The 22562-nt window shown below is 25.2% G+C and overlaps 2 protein-coding genes across 2 annotated transcripts; one reads left to right on the plus strand and one right to left on the minus strand.

Annotated features, from left to right (window-relative positions):
* Window positions 1-503: 503 nt before the first annotated feature.
* Window positions 504-16009, minus strand: LOC135925555 (protein Red-like). The gene is made up of 12 exons (XM_065460946.1): window positions 15859-16009; window positions 15545-15812; window positions 14873-15046; window positions 5122-5210; window positions 4778-5067; window positions 4060-4181; window positions 3849-3963; window positions 3205-3626; window positions 2577-2623; window positions 1671-1812; window positions 1441-1553; window positions 504-803 (listed from the first exon to the last, which is right to left on the minus strand). The coding sequence occupies exons 1-12, from the start codon at window positions 15972-15974 to the stop codon at window positions 671-673; spliced, it is 2031 nt and encodes a 676-aa protein (XP_065317018.1). The 5' UTR covers window positions 15975-16009; the 3' UTR covers window positions 504-670.
* A 2013-nt stretch (window positions 16010-18022) lies between these two features.
* Window positions 18023-19100, plus strand: LOC135923745 (protein phosphatase 1 regulatory subunit 7-like). Its single transcript, XM_065458662.1, has 2 exons — window positions 18023-18670; window positions 18711-19100. Exons 1-2 carry the CDS (start codon window positions 18050-18052, stop codon window positions 18993-18995), a joined length of 906 nt encoding a protein of 301 aa, XP_065314734.1. The 5' UTR covers window positions 18023-18049; the 3' UTR covers window positions 18996-19100.
* Window positions 19101-22562: the final 3462 nt, after the last annotated feature.

Raw genomic sequence — 22562 nt, forward strand, 5'->3', positions numbered from 1 at the left:
TCCACCTCATGTTTTGTAAAATTATTATGTTTAAATTGTTTATATATTATTTTAATATAGCTATATTTTATATAACACAATTTATAGACTAAAAAAATCTATATAATATGTAAGAAAAAACATTGAAGAAATATTTATTTTTTTAAAAAAAAATTCTCACGTTTAACAGATATACTTAATGTTAATAATACTGACTCTCAATTATTCAATCATTTAGCTATATAAATGTATTTAAATGACACTTCTAACAAAATTATATCTAAAATTAAAGAAAGCGTATTTTGTCCTAAATGCCCAATTTTTAAAATTTTTAGGCCTATCTCCGTTGCTATTAATAGGCAAAAAATCTGAGGAAGTCGGGTTGTGGGAATTTGTCATGCTCACATTAGCTTGTTTTTATAAGATTATCATTTTTTTATTACAATATAATTATTTACATCAAATTTTGTTCAAATGGTATTGCATTTATTTAAGAAAATATAGTTACCAATAAAATTTATAAAAAATGATATTATAAATAAATTAGCCATATTATAATGTTAATTTGATAATATAAATAATTTTTTTTTTAAAATATGTAAGATATAAATATTACAAAAGTGTGATTAAAAAACAATATTTTACATAGATATATTTAGGGGTAATTATTATAATTTTGAAAAAATTAATTTCAATCTTTTCGCTTCTGAATAATTTTGCTAATCTTCTGCCATTCTTGATCTAATTTCATTTTTTCGTCTTTAGGTCCAGTTCTTCTGGTCTTTCTTCCGTCGTTCATCTTAACTCCATATTGAAATGCCGCCCTGTTAAATAATTAGAATATTTGAGTTTTTTTAAAACTATTTAGTAATGTTCAGTCATATTTAGTTTTGAATGATGTATCAAATAATTAATGAAGTGAGCAAGCTAGTTAGTTTTAAATGATAATTTATCAATATTATCAAACGTAATTAAATTGATAACGCTAGTTTAAGGTTAATAGTGATTATTTGTCAGTCTAGTGTTTATAGTATTTTACCTTATAAGGTATCATTTCAAAGTTTATCGTTTTAAATGTAAGCCTATTTTTATATAAGGTAATCATTTAAAATAATAATTTACAAATTTGAAACAATAATCTTTACGTTTACAAGATAAAATGCTATATAATATTTGATGTCATTGGTCAGAGTAAATTGAATCTAAATATGTTTCTAAAAATTAAAAATATAATTGAATTGGGTCAGCAAGTTTGATTAAATCAAAATAATAAAAGTATTCTAAAATGACCACCAAAAATATTAACCTAACTTATTACCCTAATTTTCTAAAAATGTTACTAGGACAAATTAGTACAAAAAAATTTAGAACTAACAGCACGATATACCAAATAGATGAGTGTATATATATATCTATGAATATGAAGGAATGCTTATACATAAATTATGATTTTTTTTAAACTTTGGCAAAGCTTCTTTGGTCGACATGTAGCTCGAATATTCTTCTGGCGTATCGAAATCCCATCTACCCACGGGCCCTTTCTTGTTTCCCAGGTCCATTTTAGTAAAATCAACCTGTAATATTTTGCCAACATTTGAAAATTAAATCCCAAATAGATAAAGTAAATCTCAATATTTGATCCAATTATTTACACAAAAAGACATTTTTTTAAAGATTAAATTTAAAAAAACCTCGTCTTCACTATCGTAAATAGCTTCAGCAGAATCGTGATAACCAGGATAGCATTCGGCGTAAGTATTTGTTGAAGCGGATGCCAGTGATAAATGGTCTTTTTTAGAAGCCTTGGTTTCTTTGTTCAAGAGAGCTAGATATCTTTTGTTTGATATTTTGTACGGAAATATAATTTTTTAAAAAGAAAAAAAGCCCCATAAAACAAGTTTATATTTAAATTCAAAGTTGGAAATTCTTTGCAAAGATTTTCGATTGAAAAATCCTAACTGGTTCTCTATGTATATTTTTTAAAAATCTAAAATAAACAAATTATAAAAATATCGAATTAACATTTTAAAAAAAAGACCTAAAATATTTGATATTATTTTAAATTTTCCCGCTTCCACTCGAATATTGGAAGAATTATAGGAATTCATTTTTTTTTACAATAAAATTTTAACATAAACATAATTACGATTAATTTTAAGCGCAAAATATATTTTTTGAAAAATTGGTTTTTCAAAATCAACCACTCGTTTTGTAAATAATGTAATCTTTTCTTTTCATTTATATTTTGAAAAATAAAAGTTCGCGAATATTTATTAGTATGTGAGGAAACATTTATGAGGAAAAGGAAATTAAAATGTGACAAATTCTGATTTATATATTCGTTTAAAAAAAAAATGGGCAAGTGTATTTTAAGGATATTAATACCTTACGACAAAATCTATTATTTAAAAAAAATCGTGGGCTGCTTTTCTGAATAAAATTCGAGGAATTGAGAACAAAAAAATAAATCAAGCAAGGATGCGGGCCTATGTTCTGGTTCAATGGTTCTTCTCATTTTTAATACTTTATTAGATAAAATATTACAAAAATCATATTTTTCTTATCCTGAATATTTATCAATTCAATTATTCAATTACCTTTGGTCCTTTTCATCCATCCCCATATTTTTGCCGTCTAGACCAGCCTTTGAATTATGAAATATAAAAAATTTAAATGCCAAATATTATAGTACTTGACAAGTAAAAAAAATCTTATTAATTCTATTATATATATTTGAAAACTATTTCAATAAGAACTATTGGTAAGACCTCACACAAGGGCTGTGCCGAAACAAATTTTTCACCGTTATTTTTATTTAAGATCTATTTTTGAACACCAATGTAATAAAAATTAATATTTTATATATAAAAAAATAACTAAAAGCAAAATAAGAAGCACGGAAATTTCCCTATTACAACGAATGGCTTATATGTATTTTGGTGTTTATTTTACATTTCCTGAAGGTTAATCATCCATTTAATACATGGAAAATGTTTATGGATGAATTAATATTTTTAAATCCTTTTCTTGTTGAAAATAATATCATATTTTAAATATCTTTCTTTTAAAAAAAATAAACATTTCAAATAAATTAAATTTTGGTTCCTTTTATTGATTCATTCATATCTCAGTTTTAACGGTAAATATCGAATCCAACCTGATATTTAATATCGGCACCACCCTACCTTAAATAATAATTTTTTTCCAAGAGTAAGAGCTATATACCTTAAATTTCTTCCCAATCTCTTGAACCATTTTTATGGTGGAATCTATAAACGCATCCGCATCTTCCATGTTACCCTTAGCATTATTTTTACCAGTGTATCCAACGCTCTTAGGATCGTGGTTATTATTACCCTTGCCAACGTCCAACCTGTCATCTTCATTCCCATCGATCAAAGTGTCTTGGAAATAAGAGGACGCCTTTCTCATCACCTCATCCACCTTATCCCTGGCATGCGTGTTAGAAGCTGATAGCTTGTAGGAATCCATACTCTCCTTCTGCTTAAGCTTGGCCTGATGAAGCGAGGTCTGTTTGACCTTGATTAGCGAGGAGGCCGGAACGTAGTCGCCAATGTCCCCATATATGCTATCATCTATTTTGCTCATCAACTTACTGGCAAGGTTGGCCTTATTTTCGTGATGTTCTTCAAAAATTAAGGAAAGAGGGAAGGGAGAGTAAGGAATGGTTAAGATTTAATTGTTGTTTTTAAACAAAAAATTTATAATATTTAGGATGGCAATTTTTTTAAAGAAATAACTTATAGAATTTTAATAAGAAATAAAATAAGTATATAAAGAGAATGTAATAAATGAGTTTTAAAAATGGGGAGGGGACATTAGTTTTGAAAAAAAGCATTTGTTTAAACCTCCCTTTTTCTTCATTTTTTTGCCAGGATTACCCCTGACCCCTTGTCTTAAATATGACAAAATTTGAGTCAATTTGTTAATAACGATATCGTTGGTAGTAAGCGTAGTTTGAGTCTACATTATAATTTTTTGTTTTTGAAATTGATTTTGAACAATTTTGTATTTAAATATATATATTTATTTATATTGGAAAAATAGTTAAAATATTACATCTAACACCGGACATTCGGATTTACTCCTTAAAAGCGTGGTAGGAATATCTTTCAACGTTTGTCTATCTTTTTTTCTTTTTTTCGATTTTCGCTTTGTATCGTGACCCTCAGCGTCACTATCTTATGTTTTATTAACAAATAATAGTATTTCTTACTCATAATAACATTGATTGAAGGGGAGACTTAAAGTCCGTGCCACTTTTTTTAAATTAGAAATAAAGAAAGAAAGAAAGAAAGAAAGAAAGAAAGAAAGAAAGAAAGAAAGAAAGAAAGAAAGAAAGAAAGAAAGAAAGAAAGAAAGAAAGAAAGAAAGAAAGAAAGAAAGAAAGAAAGAAAGAAAGAAAGAACGAAAGAAAGAAAGATTATATATAAATTAGAATATGTGATATTTCAAGAAACTTTATTAACCCCTAGCATAACTTTGAAACAAATGATAATCATGCTCATATGTCCAAAAAATTTCTTTAGTGCAATAAGAAATCAGAATGAATCATAAATTATTTTAATGACTAATCCTGGATTTTCATTAATCTCCTTCCACCTTTTTTTTTATATTTAAAAACTAGATTTATTTAACTACACGTGGTTTTAAAGAAAATTCTTAATTAAAATTAAAATTTATTTACACATCATATGACAAATACCATCATTACAAAATAAACCACAAATATTTGTTACATGTGAATATGGTAGATCAGTATTCAACAAAATTTTACCAATTTCTTCATCTCCATGTTCCTCCTCGCCTTCTTCGCTATCCTCCTCATCGTCGTCTTCAGAGCCCTCTTCTTCCTGTTCCTTCATATCAAATACATAGGCTAAACGACGAGGAACCGCGAAAAGCTCGTTGACACGTGGCAATTCCTGATTTCCATATAGCGCGCGGCAAATGGCTTTTGCTAACGGATCACGGGCGGCCGAGACGAGTTGTCTTTGTGAATGGGGAAGAAATTCGGGTTGGCTGGTTTTCTTGTTGTTAGGTTTGTTAGGCGTAGTTGAGTTTTGGCTTATAGAAGAAAGTAAAAAAAGCAAAAATTGCACCATGTTCATAAAAAATTACTCATTCGCTTGTTTGTCCATCCTTTCATCATCATCTCCAATTTCCTCTTCATCTACGTATTTCCCCTTGACGGTTAATTCGCTCCTGACCTAGTTGGGGGAGGGGTAAGAAATTTTAAAGAGCTCATATAATATTTGAAAAAGATGAAAATAGGATCAATTTTGTAAAACGGCTTGATTCAGCCTATTTTAAATTACCAAAACCATATCGCGCGAGCCTCGAAATTTTGTTAAATAGATGTTCCAAACCTTTCTGGCATCTATGGATCAAACTATCCATTGCTCGCTCACTATTTTTTTCGCTAAAATATATCGGGTTTGACATTTTTTTTAAAATAAAACTCATAATAATTGATCGTTTGAAAATTACCCAAATATTTAAACGGGTGCTTAATTTTTTTTCTTTTTCTCGATGATAAACTAAAACAAGGTAATAAAAAATTATTATTATTTATCTGTTATTTAAAAACGGAATTTAAAAATTTTTATTAAAAAAAGGGACGGACCACGACAAACAACTCGCATCCGCGGGATAAAAATTTTATTGGTCAAATTAAAAATTTGAAAAAGTCAAAAAAAAAAATAAGAGTTAGAACCACTTGAGACCCCCAGAACAGGTGGCAAATTTCATTTTAGACTATTCTCCTAAATATATAACTATTATTAATATCTTTTGGCAACATCTACCCCTTAGTACTTCTATCGATGAAAGAACATTTTCTTCTTTAACAATTATTAAAAATATACCTGAGAAGCAGTGTTAAATGGCTCAATTTGTGTCTATTTTTAAAAAAGGACTGAACTCAATATTTTAGCCAGAAAAAAAATATTTCCCAAGCCTCGAGATTTGGCTAATAGATGTCCAAACCTTTGTGCCACCCATGAGCAAAATCTTCAAACTTGCCTAATATTTTTCTGGATAAAATATTGAGTTAGCTGTAAAAATCAGCTTAAATTGAGCGATTCAACAACAGTACTGAGATACGAAAATATAGATTGAATGGGTGGTTAGCCCTTTTAAATATACCTAGACTAATGAAATCATTAAAAAATTAGCTCAATCCCAAAGAACATTGAATTTTATATTAAAAATTTATAGCATGCTTCTTAATTACATTTTTCCCCATCTTTTAATACACCATATATATATTTTTCATAAATACTTTATTCTTAAGAATATTTTTGTGTTTTAACCTATATTTCCAACATTTATTTTTTATATTTAAATGTAATTTAAATTTATATATCAAATATTAAATTCTTAAAAAATTTACATTTTTTTTTACAAATTTCTTTTTCGAGACTTTTATTTTATGGTGATTCATATGCCGATTATATACATTTAATAGCTTATCATTACTTTATATTTTAATTTGTGTATTAGAAATTGTCAATATTTTAAAGTAACTAGTCCTAATAAATTTCTGAAACTTAAGATGTTCTTAAACAACTTCTAGAATAATTCTAAAAAAATGTAACCCCCCCCCCCCCACCATAATGAATTCTTGTGTATATGCTTGTTTTCGATAAAGCTGGGGTTACAAATATTAGATTATTAATAAACACTAAATGTATTTTTTTTAAAATATACAAGTAAAAATGATTATTTTAAATGACAGTAGCTAAAAAATTTTGTCTTATAACGAATTTTAAATATTTTGAATCTAATCTTAAATTCATAGTGGCGCGATCGCGATTTAACAGCGGATCGATTTTAAAAATTTGTTTATGATCAATTTTTATTTATTAATATTCATTTTATCTTCAATTTAATTCATAATAATAATAATCTAAGAAATAATGATTTTAATAAAGAAAAGTTGATCTATACAGATTTTTAAAAAAATATCAGCTGTTAATTCACGATCGCCATTGCGCCACTATGGTTTCAAGGTAATATAAGTAATTTTTAACCTGAATTTAATGTCACTAAAACCATTAACCAATTCGATTTAGGTCGATTCTATAGAATATTAAAAAATATCAAAAGTCAAATAAGCTAAATAGGCTTTAAATATGGCCCCTAAAGTTTGAAGCGAGAGATTTTATAATCTTACTGTTAAATTAAAACATGGCCACTAATATATTTCAATCGGCAATTACAAATCAGACAGATTTTAGTATGGAATATATATTTAATTTTAAATTAATAGATATAAAGAATTATAAGAAATAATTAATATATAATTGTTTGTATTATTTAATATAATGTAAAATAATAAGATATTTAAATTTAATATTAAATTAAATGATTATAAAATAATTAAATATATGATTGTTTGATTTAATATAATGTAATTAATATATTAATTTATTTATATAACATACTGCTCAATGATTAATGTGTATATTTTAATTACTTATCTTACCAGGAAATCCATGAATAAACTTTTTATCGTCGGATTTATACTTATTATTTCTATAGATATCAGATTTCCTCAAATATTTTAATTTTTTGAGATTCTAATGATTAATAGGTATATGTTAATTACTTATCTTAACCCCTGAATAAAATTTTTACTGTAGATATTAATACTTATTACAATGAGGCACATGTATAAGCATTAAAGGATGTATTTTTATTTTATTAGATCACCACAATATTTATTTCACAGAAAAATATAAAATTTATTGTGAAATCTTGTATACATTATAAGGGTATTATTTAGTATAAAATATGAACTCAATAACGTTAAGTAAACAAAGAAAACAAATAATTTGTATAAAAAATGAGCATAAATGCAATAAAACGTTAATAAATAAAAAAAATTCATATAAATTGTGGATAAATACAATATAAAATTAAGCCATAAATGTAAGAACGACCATAAATATTGAAATTGGCGTATACCACTTCTGTCTGACCCGACTGAACTTAGACTAATAGCTGTTCTTCTATTGACAACATAAAAATAATTGAACAATTAATGAAAAATCACGAATAAAGAATATATGGCCAAGGTAGACATTGTAGTTTAAAATAAACTTAAATGTGATTAGACTTTTTTGAATATAAATATCTGGATATTTTTTCTAAATATTCCATAGGAATATATAATATACCTACAATAAAGAAACATTTTTCTAAATTTTATCGTCTATTTTGCAATATATTTTTATTCTCTCTGTAATTTTCCTTCCATTATCTAACTGTAATAATTTCTGATCCAAGTCCTGTTCTATAATTTTTATAATGTCAATAAAAAGATAAATGTTAGGGTGGAGTGTAAGCAATATATTCTTTCAAAGATCTGTGGAACCCTTTGACATGATTATTTGTCCTCTCATCCCAAACATCAAAAATATTCCACATTTGATATTTAAACCTTGCATTACTATTGATCCAAGTGTTTACAAAATAATCTAAAAAGTCGCACAACTCATAGTTTATATTGTTAGTTCATTCATATTATATAGCACATAACGTTCTAATAAAAACAAAATAGCCATAATAAAAGAAAATATTATTTACATCATTATTTTATAAATTTAGCATGGTCAGATCATATTGCTGAATCTGCCTAACCTCACATTGACAAAAATGAAAATAGCAGCCTTCAACCAGAATGTTTGGAAAAATACTCTTCAGGGCTAAATATATGCCAATTTCAAAATCAATGGTCGCATATTGTGGAAAAATTTAAACCTAAAGTAAAACAATAATTTTTATAAATAAATTTAACATATTTATATAAGTATTTTTATATTTATTAAGCAATAATAAATAAACACATAAGATTAAGGTATGGTTAATTAAAATATTAATGGTATAAATTGATGAAATAATTTAGGGAAGGAATTAAAAGTTCCATCCAAAAAAAAATTTCAGTCTAACGTAGGCGTGAAAGAAGAAATCTGGTAGAAAATATTAATAATTTTTTGTCTTCACGACTATGTACTAAAATATTTATTCCAGTCATGGTTGAAGTATGCTCTTCGCCTAATGCGATATCATCATTAGAATGGGGTAGGGGTGGGGGGGCTCGTAGTACAACATGTCCCATAATGGATTTGACAGATAAAAACGTAGGTAACGTTTTAGGGTTTCGCCTACAAAAGGGATCGAGTTTTCTGCCTCTCATAACCTGTCTGTATGTATTTCTAATGCTGATATTTTTATTTAATAATAGTTCTGTTTTTAGCATATTGATAGTTATGAGTTTATTATACATTTCTTCATCATTATGATCAACATGCGTTTGTGTCATAATAAAATGTGTGTTTAAAATTCCCCTCCCTTTACAATGTTTTATATGGCATTTATAATATATTAATTTATCATTAATGTAAAATACTTATTAGAATATAAAAGGTCATTATTATATTTTGATTTTATAATTTTATAAATTGCCTTTTTTTAAAAAAAATTAAATCTTGAAAATTGAATGGTGATTGATCTATTTAAAAATAAAATAAATAAGAAAATTAATTTTGAATATCATTACTATATCAATTATAAAGCTATTCGAGATGGTATTACCACTCTCACTCAAGAAGCTGCTATCAGTGAAAACAATTATTTGCCAATTCAATGTAAAATACAATATGATACATATATTGTTACTATATCAATTATAAAGCTAGCTATTCTATTACCATTCTCATTCAAGAAGTTGCTATCAGTAAAAACAATTATTCACCAATTTAATGTAATATACAATATGGTACAATATTTTCATTATATCAATTATATTGCAATGATATTCAAAATTAATTTTCTTATTTATTTTTTTTTAAATAGATCAATCACCATTCAATTTTCAAGATTTCTTTTTTTTTAAAAAAAGCAATTTATAAATTTATAAAATCAAAATATAATAATGACCTTTTATATTCTAATAAGTATTTGTACATTAATGATAAATTAATATATTATAAATGTCATATAAAACATTGTAAAGGGAGAGGAATTTTAAATACTCATTTTATAATGACACAAAAGAATATTGTTCATAATGATGAAGAAATATATAATACACTCATCACGATCAATATGCTTAAAACAGAACTTATGGTAAATAAAAATATCAGTATTAGAAAGACATACAGAAAGGTTATGAGAGACAGAAAACTCGATCCTTTCTGTATGCAAAACCCCAAAACGTTACCTACCTTTTCATCAGTTAAATCCATTATGGGACGTGTTATTCAATTAACAGACCCCCCCTTACCATTATAATGCTGATATCATATTAAGCCAAGAGCATACAATAACCTTGACTGGAACTAATTTTTTAGTTCATAGTTGTGATGACAAAAATGTTAATATTTTCTACTAGATCTCTTCTTTTATGCCTTTGTTTGGCTAAAAATATTTTTTTGGATGGAACTTTTAATTCCTGTCCTAAATTATTTTATGAATTCTATACCATTAATATTTTAATTAACCATGCCTTAATTGTATGTTTATTTATTATTGCCTAATAAATATAAAAATACTTATATAAATATGTTAAATTTATTTAAAAAAATTATTGTTTTACTTTAGGTTTAAATTTTTCCCCAAAATATGCGACCATTGATTTTGAAATTGGCGTATATTTAACCCTAAAGAATGTTTTTCCAAACATTCTTGTTAAATGCTGTCTTATTCATTTTTGTCAAAGTGTGGTTAGGCGAATTCAGCAATGTGGTCTGACTATGCTAAATATACAAAATAATGATGTAAAAAATTATTATTTTGAAAACACTTGGATTAATAGTAATGCAAGGTTTAAAAATCAAATGTGGAATATTTTTGATGTTAGAAGTGAGAGGACAAATAATTATGTCGAAGGGTTCCACAGATCTTTGAAAGAATATAATCCTTACTCTCATAATAACATTTATCTTTTTACTGACATTATAAAAATTAAAGAACAGGACATGGATCTGAAATTATAACAGTTAGATGATGGAAGGAAAGTTAGAGAGAGAAGAAAAATATATTACAAAATAGAAGATAAAATTAGGGATTCTTTATTGTGGGTAAATATATATTCCTATGGAATATTTAGAAAAAATATCCAGATATTTATATTCAAAAAAATCTAATCACATTTAAGTTTTTTTTAAACTAAAACGTCTACTTTGGCCATATATATTCGTGATTTTTCCTACGTCATTTTATATTAATTGTTCAATAATTTTCTTGTTGTCATAGTCTAAGTATTTATATTCTAGTCGTGTCAGACAGAAGTGGTATACACCAATTTCAATATTTATGGTCGTTCTTACATTTATGGCTTAATTTTATATTGTATATATCCCAATGACGTATAATACCTAGACTGACGATTCATTCATTAAAATGCATTTTTAAGCGCCGTTAAAAGCAAATCAGCTGGACCCGCCATTTTGGTAACACATATGGTAATTATTCTCATGTTAAAAACTACTATTAAATTGATAACTTGCTTCCTTATTATCTCGATGATCCGGTAATTCTTTAATAAAGTTTACATCAGATATAGGAATAATTAGGCTCTCGTTTAAAATTTTAATAATGATTAGTGTAACCAAGATGGCGTCTTCAGCTGATTTGCATTTGTACACTATTAATGAATGAATCGTCAGTCTAGGTATTAAATATGTCATTGATTTATCCACAATTTATGTAAATTTTTTTTATTTATTCATATTTATGCATATTTTTTCTACAAATTATTTTTTTCTAAGTATACTTAACGTTATTGAGTTTAAATTTTATACTAAATGATATCCTTATAATGTATTACAAGATTTCCCCATAAATTATATATTTTTTTGTGAAATAAATATTGTGGTGATTTAATAAAATAACAATATATCCTTTAAGTGTCTCATTGTATTAAGTATAAACACCTATGATAAAATTTTTATTCAGGGATCTCCTAGTAAGATATGTAATTAACATATACCCATTAGTCATTAGAAACCCAAAAAGCTAATATATATTAGGAAATCGGATATTTATAGAAATAATGTATAAATCCGATGATAAAAAATTTATTCATGGATTTCTTGGTAAGTAATTAAATTATACTCATTAATCTATGAGCAATATGTTATATAAATCAATATATATTATATAAATCTATATACATTTTAAATAATTATAATAAAAATTTTATATACTCAAATTTTAAATATATAATAAACTATATTCAATATTTAAATATATTAACATAAAATAAATTACACGTAATATGTTAAAATATTAAATGTTATATTAATTACATTATATTAAATAAATAGAATAATTTATACTAAGTATTTTAATATTAATCAATATATTAAATGATACAAACAATTATATATTTAATTATTTCTTATAATTCTTTCTATCTATTAATTTAATATTAAATATATAAATTACCATAATAAAATCTGTTTGATTTGTAATTACCGATTGAAATATATTAGTGGCCATTTATTAATTAGCATTAATATTTTAAATTCTCTCGCTTCAAACTTTAAAGGCCATATTGGACGCCATTTTAACTTATCTGCCCTTTCGTAATTTTTAATATTCTATTGTGGACTAAAATCCTACATACCTAGCCTGGGTACACTGACCGAGCTGCATTCAAATTTTTTAAATATACCCAGGCTGGGTCAGTCTTGAAATTATTTTTTAAAATACCCAAGCCAGGCCATTTAAAAAATACCAGAAACGGATCGTATATTTTTAAACCAAATCTTTTAAATCGCCATTATTAGCTATAAAAATTTAAAAAAAATACATTATATATTTTAAAACAATCTAAGCTGGGCCGTTACAAATGATATCTCTACTAGTCTCTGGTATAAAGTAATTAAAAATAACGTAGGTATAAGAATAGCATATTTAGAAATAAAATTTAAAACACATATAAACTTTTTTTTAGTTATCCTCTTATGGTGACGGCCATGAATCTTTAAATAATTTAAAATTGCAACGTAATGTTCCAAAGCTGATTTCTTGTTTAATCAAAAGGGCCTTGAGATTGTTGTTTATGACTCTCTTGGCTAATTAATTTGATTAGGGATTTAGCCTTATTGCCAAATGAGTGTTTGTTGAAACCACAAAGGGTATAAATATATTATTGTCAGCTACTGAATATTTTGGGGATTTTTTTCTGCTATACCTAATGGATCATAATTATTACTTGATGACACGAAAATGTCTATATATGTGTTTCCCTATATCCCAGGGTATTGATGTATGTCTATCAGGCCACCAGTTATTAATATCAAAAGTGTCCCATGGTTCGAAATGTGATGGAACACATGCTTTGAATAATGACTTGTATTCTTTTATTAATTCCTTCGTGCCTTACATATTTGTACCTATTTATGAGACAATGGAGTGGATGTCATAACCTCAAGGGCCCTTTTAATTAAACTAAAAATCAGTGTTGAGATATTATGTTACAATTTTATATTATTTAAGGGTTCATGGTCGTCACCGAGGAGGATAATTATTTTTAACAAAATTTTTTAATTGCTTCTAAATATGTTATCATAGATGCAGTTTACATGTTATTCTAATTAATTTATATAATTTCTATTATTAAATTAATAAAAAGGATTAAATATAAAAAAACATATATAATTTGTGGATAAAAGAGATAAATATTGTCAAAATCACTTATAAAAATATTACATAGCCTAAAAAACCCTCTAAAGTTAATAATTTATATAACAGAAACCTTGAATGTAATGTTTGCAGTGATCCATTTGGGTCCAGCCCAACAACTTGGTGCAGTGGTCCAGTCTGACTGAAGACTGATTAAAAAAGATAAGTTTATTATGAATTGCTTTTTAATATGTACATGAACACATAAAACATAATTATTTAATGCTTAACATTTTATAATATCTCATTCATCGTTTACTTTTTATATTCTTCCATTTCATTGAAGTGATATAAAATGTTTGATGATATAATTAAAATATTGCAAATTAAGAACATTTCATTTTTAATAAATTTAAAATAAAACTTTTATAGCTTAACCAAAAAACATTTTTTAGATGGGTTTGGACCAATGGTCCCATGGTCTGGTCTCAACTGACTTAACAGTCCATTGGTCCAGTCTCATTTTAGATAGGATCGGACAGGATGGGTCCAGACTATTGAAAACACCAATTGGGTTTATTGCAAAAAAGTTGATAATGCCTGACCTATGAGTGATTAAATACCAAACCATTGCAAAAAAGTTTTCAGTAAATGTTTTCACCTTTTATATTAAATACTGCCTCGGATATTGAATGACAGAGATCCTAAAATAGAACTTTTGTTGATGATACTTATATAGACAATCCTTAACTAAAATCAACTAGTTGGGTGTATCAGCTTACATATAACCTATTATTTACTCTTAAGGTCTAGTGCAATTCAAAATCAGAAAATAGTTGGACAAGAAAAAACTGTAAAATTATTTCATTTTAAAGATTTTAATGATAATCTCTTTATATATATTATTTATTATTGTTGGAATTTACAATTTAAAAAGAAATATTACTTATATATTTTGAGTATTGTTTGTTGGTGTCACAAATATAAGATCAAATTTTAGATATATTCTAAAAGGATTTGCAGAATGTCAAGTGTTTTGTAAATGATAAATTTTGATAATAATTATGTTTAGTGAAATATAAAAAAAAAATTGCTATTTCCAAATCCTAATTTAAATGGGAATTATACTAATTTTTTGGCAAAAATTTAATGGGCAATGCAATTTGAAAATCTTAATGAATAATGCCTGTAGAATAAATAACAATAAATCTAGTTAAATAAATATAATTCAAACTTTCTGTAATAAAGCATAATCCAAGCCTTTAACCAAGTGAGTATGTTCCATATCTCCACCCAAAAATTTGGATTCTTGTATCATTTGCTTCCGTCTTTCAGCTGCTCCTTCTGTAGTTTTAGAATCAGGGGCTACAGCCTTATAACCAGAAGTGGCACTTATCAAATCAACATTCTAAAATACAAAATTATTATAAAATATTTTAATTTGAAGTATTTTATAAGAGATGTGAGGATGTTTATACAAATATTCCATCAATAATTTTTTTCAGAGTAATTCTAAAATAAATTCTTTAGAGGTAAATCATTCATAGGTGTTAACTTATTTGAGCTGACTTTATCAAAGAATAAAATTAGCTCAATGTCTAGGGATCAACAAAATATAACCTGCATGAATATGTTAATCATTTTTATGAGTAGTGATTGAGCCATAAAGACAGCCTTAGGTTGGGCTCAGGCCAAAAATAATTGTTAATATTTATAAATAATATACTTTTTTCATATTATAATATTTTAATATAAGACATTCTATCTTGAATAATTTTATCCTTTTTACTAAAAAAAAAATTATGTCTTTGCAAAATATTCCCTTTTTTGTTGCAAATTATTGTGCATGAAATGGTTAAGAAATTTATATATTCATATAAAGTATATATTTTAAATATGTATCTACTTGATAATCAGGATTTTCTCCTTCTCTTCTCTCTTTAGCGCGATCTCGATATTTGGCTGCTAAAATTTTTTCACGTTCTTCTTCTTCCTTTTTTAATTTTGCAAAATACATTTTCCGTTTTCTTCTTTCATTATAGCTTTCGGAGTCGTCCTTATTTATCGATTTTAATCTATTCTTTTCTTCATCATTATCAACTGTTTTTTTTTCGTCAGTTTTACCACCCTCTTTAAACTTTTTCTGATTAGTTTTGGAATCATTATCCCTTTGTCTTCAATCAAAAATAAATGGTTAATTTATGAGGTATAGTGATAAACCTTTTGAGGTGCTTTTCAGATCTTTTCAAATCCCGGTCTTTCTTTTTATTAGCTGATATTAGTTTTCTAAAATCCTCATTTGTTAAACGTTCGCTCTGAGAAGTTTCTAAAACCATTTTATTTTTTTTTGCCGAATTTTGGGAAGTATTGCGAAAATTAAACAGCTATTAAAAAATATCTCGTGACTCGACATATTACTTGACATGCGTGATTTAATATGAAACCAGAATATTAGAGAAAGAAAAGTCATGAGTAATAACATTAAGATTTACATCAGTTAATCAAATTATTATCTCATTATATATTCTCAACCAGATAAAATATGAATAATAACTTAAACTTTATTCTCACCATGTCATGACTCAAATTTAGTTTTTCGTTTAGTAAAATTTTTATTTATGGTTTTTTGATAAAATGATTATCAGTATAGAGCTAATTCACGCAATCGTATCCGGCATAGCGTCTCTAAAACAAAGAGGATGCAAATGGAATTAGAAAGCTCTTCTATTTGTTGTGATATTTGTTTAAACTGGTACCATTTGCAGTGCCAGAATATTAATAAAAAGCCTAGAAAAAAATTATGGTTTTGTAGAACATGCCAACTTTTATAATATTTAATTTCATTTTTTTATATTAACGTTTATTAGCTTATAAAATCTATATATCTATTATTTAATATCAATTTTATAAAATTTGAATGGTTTAATAAAAAAATGCATATCATTATGTTGTATTTATTATCAAATAAAAAAAATGTCAAAATGTATATTTGATATTAATGAGATTAACAATGATAAAAGATTTTTTAAATTTATATATTTCAAATATAGATTTTTAGAAATCATGACCTATCTTTCATAAAATAAAAAAATTAAGGCTTTTCTTTAGGCTATCTATAAATAAGATTTAAAAAAAATCCATATATAAAAATTATATAATAATCTAAGTCTTTGTCTATGTTAAGTATTTTAATGAAATTTACTAAATAAAATTTTATTTGATGTTTTTAATCAAATTAATTTTAATTTGCCAGCTTTACAATAAAAAAACAGGTATGCTTCTAATAAGATTAACAAAGATAAAAGATTTTTTAAATTTATATATTTCAAATGATTTATGACCTTTCTTTCATATTGATTTTCTTTAGGTTATCTATATATTAGATTTTAAAATAATCCAAGCCTAAAATATATTTAAAAATTGGGGGGCAAATATTATTTTATTTAAATGCTATTTACCAGAGTTGTTAAAGTATCTAAATACTGTATCTAGATATAAAAATGTGGTATCTGTATCTAGATAGATTTTTATTTAAGGTATCTGTATCTAGATATTATTTTAGAGGTATCTGTATCTGTTTTGAGATAATTTTTAAGTGTTTACCAAAAAATACGAAAATTTCAGTTAGCATTACCTCAACTTGCAACATTGTAAAACATTTAAGGATCTTGATACTAAATAAATGTTTAAAATTGTAATTTTAAGAGAAAACATCAACACTGTGAATGAAAAAAACTATTAATACAAAAATTAGTTGATGAATTATTAAGGTTTTCAACTGTATGCTTTAATCATGATTTAAATTTTGATACTCAACAAATTTTAAATCATTTTTTTTTAAATTAATGTCTATATTAGTATTTTTAAAGAATATCCTGATATAAAATTGTTATTCATAAAATATAACACTACAATCCCTAAAAATGTCTTACAGATAAACGAGGATGCCTTAATGACCAAAGGTTTATGCAAATCTTATATAAGAGTATAAAAAATTGTATCTGTATATAGATACATTTTTAAAATTGTATCTGTATCTAGATAACTTTTTAGAGGGTGTACCTGTATCTAGATAACTTTTAGACGATGTATCTGTATCTGTATCTAGATCCATTTAAAAAGTATCTTTTAACAACTTTGCTATTTACCCACTGGGGCAAATATCATTAATCAAGTGGGCAAATATAATTTTATCGTTATATATGCTATTTACCCACTGGGGCAAATATCATTAATCAGGTGGGCAAATATAATTTTCTCGTTATATATGCTATTTTCCACTGGGGCAAATATCATTAATCAGGTGGGCAAATATGATTTTATCGTTATAAATGCTATTTACCCACTGGGGCAAATATCATAAAATGCTATTTACACCCCTCTGTGAGCAAATATCCTCTGCCAAATTCAAATGCATTCTGAGAATGAGAAACAAGAAGATGAAGTTGTTTTGGATCCAGATCAAATTGAAGTGGATTTGAATCACGCTAGAATAGGCAAAATTGAAAATTTAGATGGTCTTACGTGCGTTAAAAATCTTTGCTTACGGAACAATTTAATAAATAAGATAGAAAACTTAGAATGTATATCAAACACGTTGACAGAATTGGATTTATACGATAATCAAATTGATAAAATCGAAAATTTATCATCACTTATAAACTTAGAAATATTGGACTTATCATTTAATCAAATATCAGTGCTTGAAAATTTAGATACTTTAGTTAATTTAAAAAAGCTCTATTTGGTCAACAATAAAATCAAAGTGATTCAAAACCTTAATAACCTTATAAAATTGGAACTTTTAGAATTAGGCTCAAATCAAATAAAGAATATTGAAAATCTTAGTCATTTAACACAATTAGAAGAACTTTTTTTGGGTAAAAACAAAATTGCAAAAATATCTGATCTAAGTTCTTTATCCAAACTTAAATCACTGAGTTTGCAAAGTAATCATATTACAAAAATTGAAGGTTTGAGTACTCTAAAACATTTAGAAGAATTATATATTAGTCATAATGGTATAAATATGGTAACATTTTAAATGCATATATATTAAAATATTGATTTAGATTGAAGGATTGGAGAGGAATCTCACTTTGACTACATTAGATATTGGAAACAACCGAATTTCAAAATTGCAACATCTATCTAATTTAACCAATTTAATTGAATTTTGGTGTAGCAATAATAATATATCTGACTGGAATGATTTAGAAGAACTTAAGAATGCTAAAAAACTTGCAACTGTATATTTAGAAGGAAATCCAATAGAAAAGGATCCTCAATATCGAAGAAAAATTATGCTGGAATTGCCTTCAATTAAACAAATTGATGCTACATTGTGTCGAATGTAAAAATGAATATCTTTTTCTTTGTATTCAATAATTGCATTTATTTATTTTCTATATTACACATTAAAAAAATAGAGCACATAATAAAATTTAAGTTTTTATTCTGAATAAAATTTATAAAATACACTATATAAAAACTATATTAGATAAAATACAGTATTAATATGATTTGTTGTAACACATTTTCATAATGTGAAAAAACATTCTTATATAGTTAAATAACTTTCCATAATTATTGTAAAAACATTTTGATAAAATTTTTGATATAATTTTTTTTAAATTTTTTTAATAATAAGAGTTTTTAAACTTTAATGAAGATTTACGTCAAAGTTATATATCGAATATAATTTTTTTATGTTTTGGACCCAAGTTTAAGTGGGAAATGAGAATAAAAATTTTCTAAGTTTTTTAGAATAATTTTTTTTTTAAATGCACATTATAAATTTTTTAAAATTTAAAGTGTTATTTCAATATATTAATGTTACTTTTCGTTATCTAAAGAATGAAATTTATGTAATATTGCTTCAACATCCTTAACATTTCTTAAATTTAATTTTATATTTAGAATAAAATTTAGATTTATGATAGAAATCATATTGGGTAAAATATAAAATAGAAATGCTTGAAAATTTTTTAATTTTAAATATGGGCTAGACATTAGCCTGAAATTTTTTTTTGCAGAAATCACCAGGCCTGATTAAAAAATCAAGCCAATGCAACTTTCATTGATTTTATTTTTAATTGAATTATGACTTTTATATATTTTATTTGAGTTCTCAACTAACAAAATTATTATGGTCTTTGGCGGGCTTGAGATTTTCCCAACAAAATGGTTTTCAAAGATTTACCTATCTCCAGGAAAAATTTGCAAAATGGGTTGGCCAGGTTTGAGAAAAAAAATTTCAGGCCAATGTCTGGTTCATATTTAAAATTAAATAATTTTCAAGCACATCTATTTTAAATTTTATCCAATATGATTTCTATCACAAATTTAAATTTTATTCTAAATATAAAATTAAATTTTATTATAAATGTAAAATAGAAATAAATGGAATATAAAATTAAATTTAAGACATTGTTATTAAATTAATAGAAATAAATTGCAAAATTTTATGAAAGTTGTATGGGACTTAGCTTTTTGATCAGGCCTGCTGTGTCTGCAAACAAAATTTTGAGACAAATGTCTAGCCCATATTTAAAATTCAAAAATTTAGAAGCATCTCTATTTTTCATTTTACCCAATATGATATATATATCACAAATTTAAATTTTGATATTTATAATACCCTTAATGCTCACGGGTTACATTGCAACAATTTTATCTCTTTTTTTCCTAAATTTTACTGTAAAGCATATTTAGTACCATATATACAAACTAACTAATTACCCCTCAACCCCGTCATTCTTGATGTGTTATTAGCTAGTATTAATATAAAAGGCTATAATCGTTTGGGTTAGTAAATTTATAAAAATTAACAGCATCAAAAATTGTACATTACTATATAAAAATTTTAAAATTAAATAAATTTTTACTCGAATTTATTGTTTTTTATTATTAAAAAAATTAATTTTTATAAATACCGAAAAATGAAATTGGACACCATTTTATTTTTACATTAAAAATAGCTTATGTTATTTTTTTCTTCAAAATTTATTTATATTTTTATGATTATGGGCACACCTAATATATATCTATACTTTATAGTATAAAAAACTTAGTACCAACTTGAGGATTAAATTTTTCAAAAAAAAACTGGCCGGAGAAAATTTTCCGGATAAATATTGGCAAAAGAAAAAAATTAGTGCAAATACTGGGAAATTTGAAAATAAAACAAAATAAATGCCCATTAAATTTTCAATTCTTTCTAGTAAATTTTGTTCATACATGGAAATTACGGAAATAATAAATAAATTAAGGACAATATTGTCATAGACTATTCGCATTTTTTTTTTGATAGATTTATAGATCAAAAATATGAAGATTAATTATATATATCTAAAGTTCATAACATAGTATCGAATAAGTATTAACATCATCTTATTTTATATTAGTGCCCTTATTAGTTTAGTGCAAAGCAATTTCTTTAAACATTCACAATAAAAATAGATAACGATATTACAATTGAAAAGCGTCTACATCTATATAAAATCGAAATTTATTAAAGGTAACTCCTATATATCTTGCCCTCTACCCACTCATAAAATTTTTCCATAATTTTTATAAAAAAATAAATATAATTAAATTTAGATTTTAATATATTTTATTTATATAAAAAATGTTATAAATCAGTCAAAACCGGATAATTGCCAAGCCCTGGGATTGAAAAAATTTATATTTCATCCGATTTTTCACAATTATAAGATTAAATTTAATTATTTATTAATTAACGAATGTTTTATTATTTATAAAAAGTGCTTTAAACGTTACTACAAAAAAGAAACGCGTTACCGTTACTCGTTACTTCTGAAAAATGGAACGCGTTACCGTCTCGTTACCATTTTACAAAAGGAACGCGCGTTACCGACTTATTAAAAAAGTAACGGGCTACTCGTTACTTAAAAAAATTAAATGTTATATATAATGCAAAAAAACTTATTTTTTTCGGACAATATATAATAAAATAAAACTATACAAAAAGAACATATAAGATAAGATCTTTTTATAATAAAATTTTCATATATAAGATAACATCTTTATGTAGCAATTTTTATTTATTTTTAACAACAATTGATTTTCAAAATTTTGATCAGATAAACATGAGCGCTTAGTACTCAACACAGCTTTCGCCGTGCTAAACACACGTTCAATTGGCGCAGAGGATGGGAGAGTGGTGTTATATTTAATAAACAAAATTTTCAATTCGGGGAATTTATTAAAAATATATAAGGATATATCTTTATTTTGAAAAAAGCTTGAAAGATCATCTTAACAGAAATCTTCATTCATTTCCTCATCAAAATTTTTTTTATCATTATCTGAAAATATTCTAGTGTGTGTTGTGTTGGATAAAAAAATCAAGCCTGTTCTTTCTTTATCAAATTGTGGCCAGGGAAGGGTTATATCTTCTTCCTGAAGAAGTAAATATTATGGACATAATATTCTTTTAAAATAAATTATAAATAAATTAATAATATTATATTTATTTTGAATTTTGATTGAATATTAATTTCGACTGATAATTTAATAACGAGAATTTTTAAAAAAAAGTTGGAAGTGGTGATATGAATTAAAACTCGGCTTAAATTATTAATATTTATAAAATATGTATTTCTTTTTATTGATATTTTTTAAGAAAAAATATAAAGTAACGTTTTGCGTTACCGTTACTCAAAAATAGAAACGCGTTACCGTTATTCCTTACTTTTAGATAATGGTAACGAATGGCGTTTCTTTTCTTCAAAAAAAGTAACGTCGTTAGACGTTACTTCACAGCACTATTTATAAATAATATATTTTTTACATACATTCTAAGCATAAAAGCTATCAAACTTGGCATCTTTATTGTTTATACTCTTATATTTATTTTAAAAAATTCAAAATGATTAAAAATATTGTAATTTGTGTCGTAT

This window comes from Gordionus sp. m RMFG-2023, chromosome 2 (genome assembly GCF_954871325.1).
Source record: "Gordionus sp. m RMFG-2023 chromosome 2, tfGorSpeb1-WG-v2, whole genome shotgun sequence".
Taxonomy (NCBI): Eukaryota; Metazoa; Nematomorpha; class Gordioida; order Chordodea; family Parachordodidae; genus Gordionus; species Gordionus sp. m RMFG-2023.

Excerpts from the sequence above, each read along its gene's own strand:
- LOC135925555 (XM_065460946.1), bottom strand. The coding sequence starts at position 15,974 with ATGGTTTTAGAAACTTCTCAGAGCGAACGTTTAACAAATGAGGATTTT. Across the intron at positions 4,182-4,777 it reads ACATGGAGATGAAGAAATTG|ATAGTGACGCTGAGGGTCAC; the intron begins GTAAAATTTTGT and ends ATAAAACATAAG. Across the intron at positions 3,627-3,848 it reads AAAAATGAAGAAAAAGGGAG|AACATCACGAAAATAAGGCC; the intron begins GTTTAAACAAAT and ends TAATTTTTGAAG.
- LOC135923745 (XM_065458662.1), top strand. The coding sequence starts at position 18,050 with ATGCATTCTGAGAATGAGAAACAAGAAGATGAAGTTGTTTTGGATCCA. Across the intron at positions 18,671-18,710 it reads GTCATAATGGTATAAATATG|ATTGAAGGATTGGAGAGGAA; the intron begins GTAACATTTTAA and ends ATATTGATTTAG.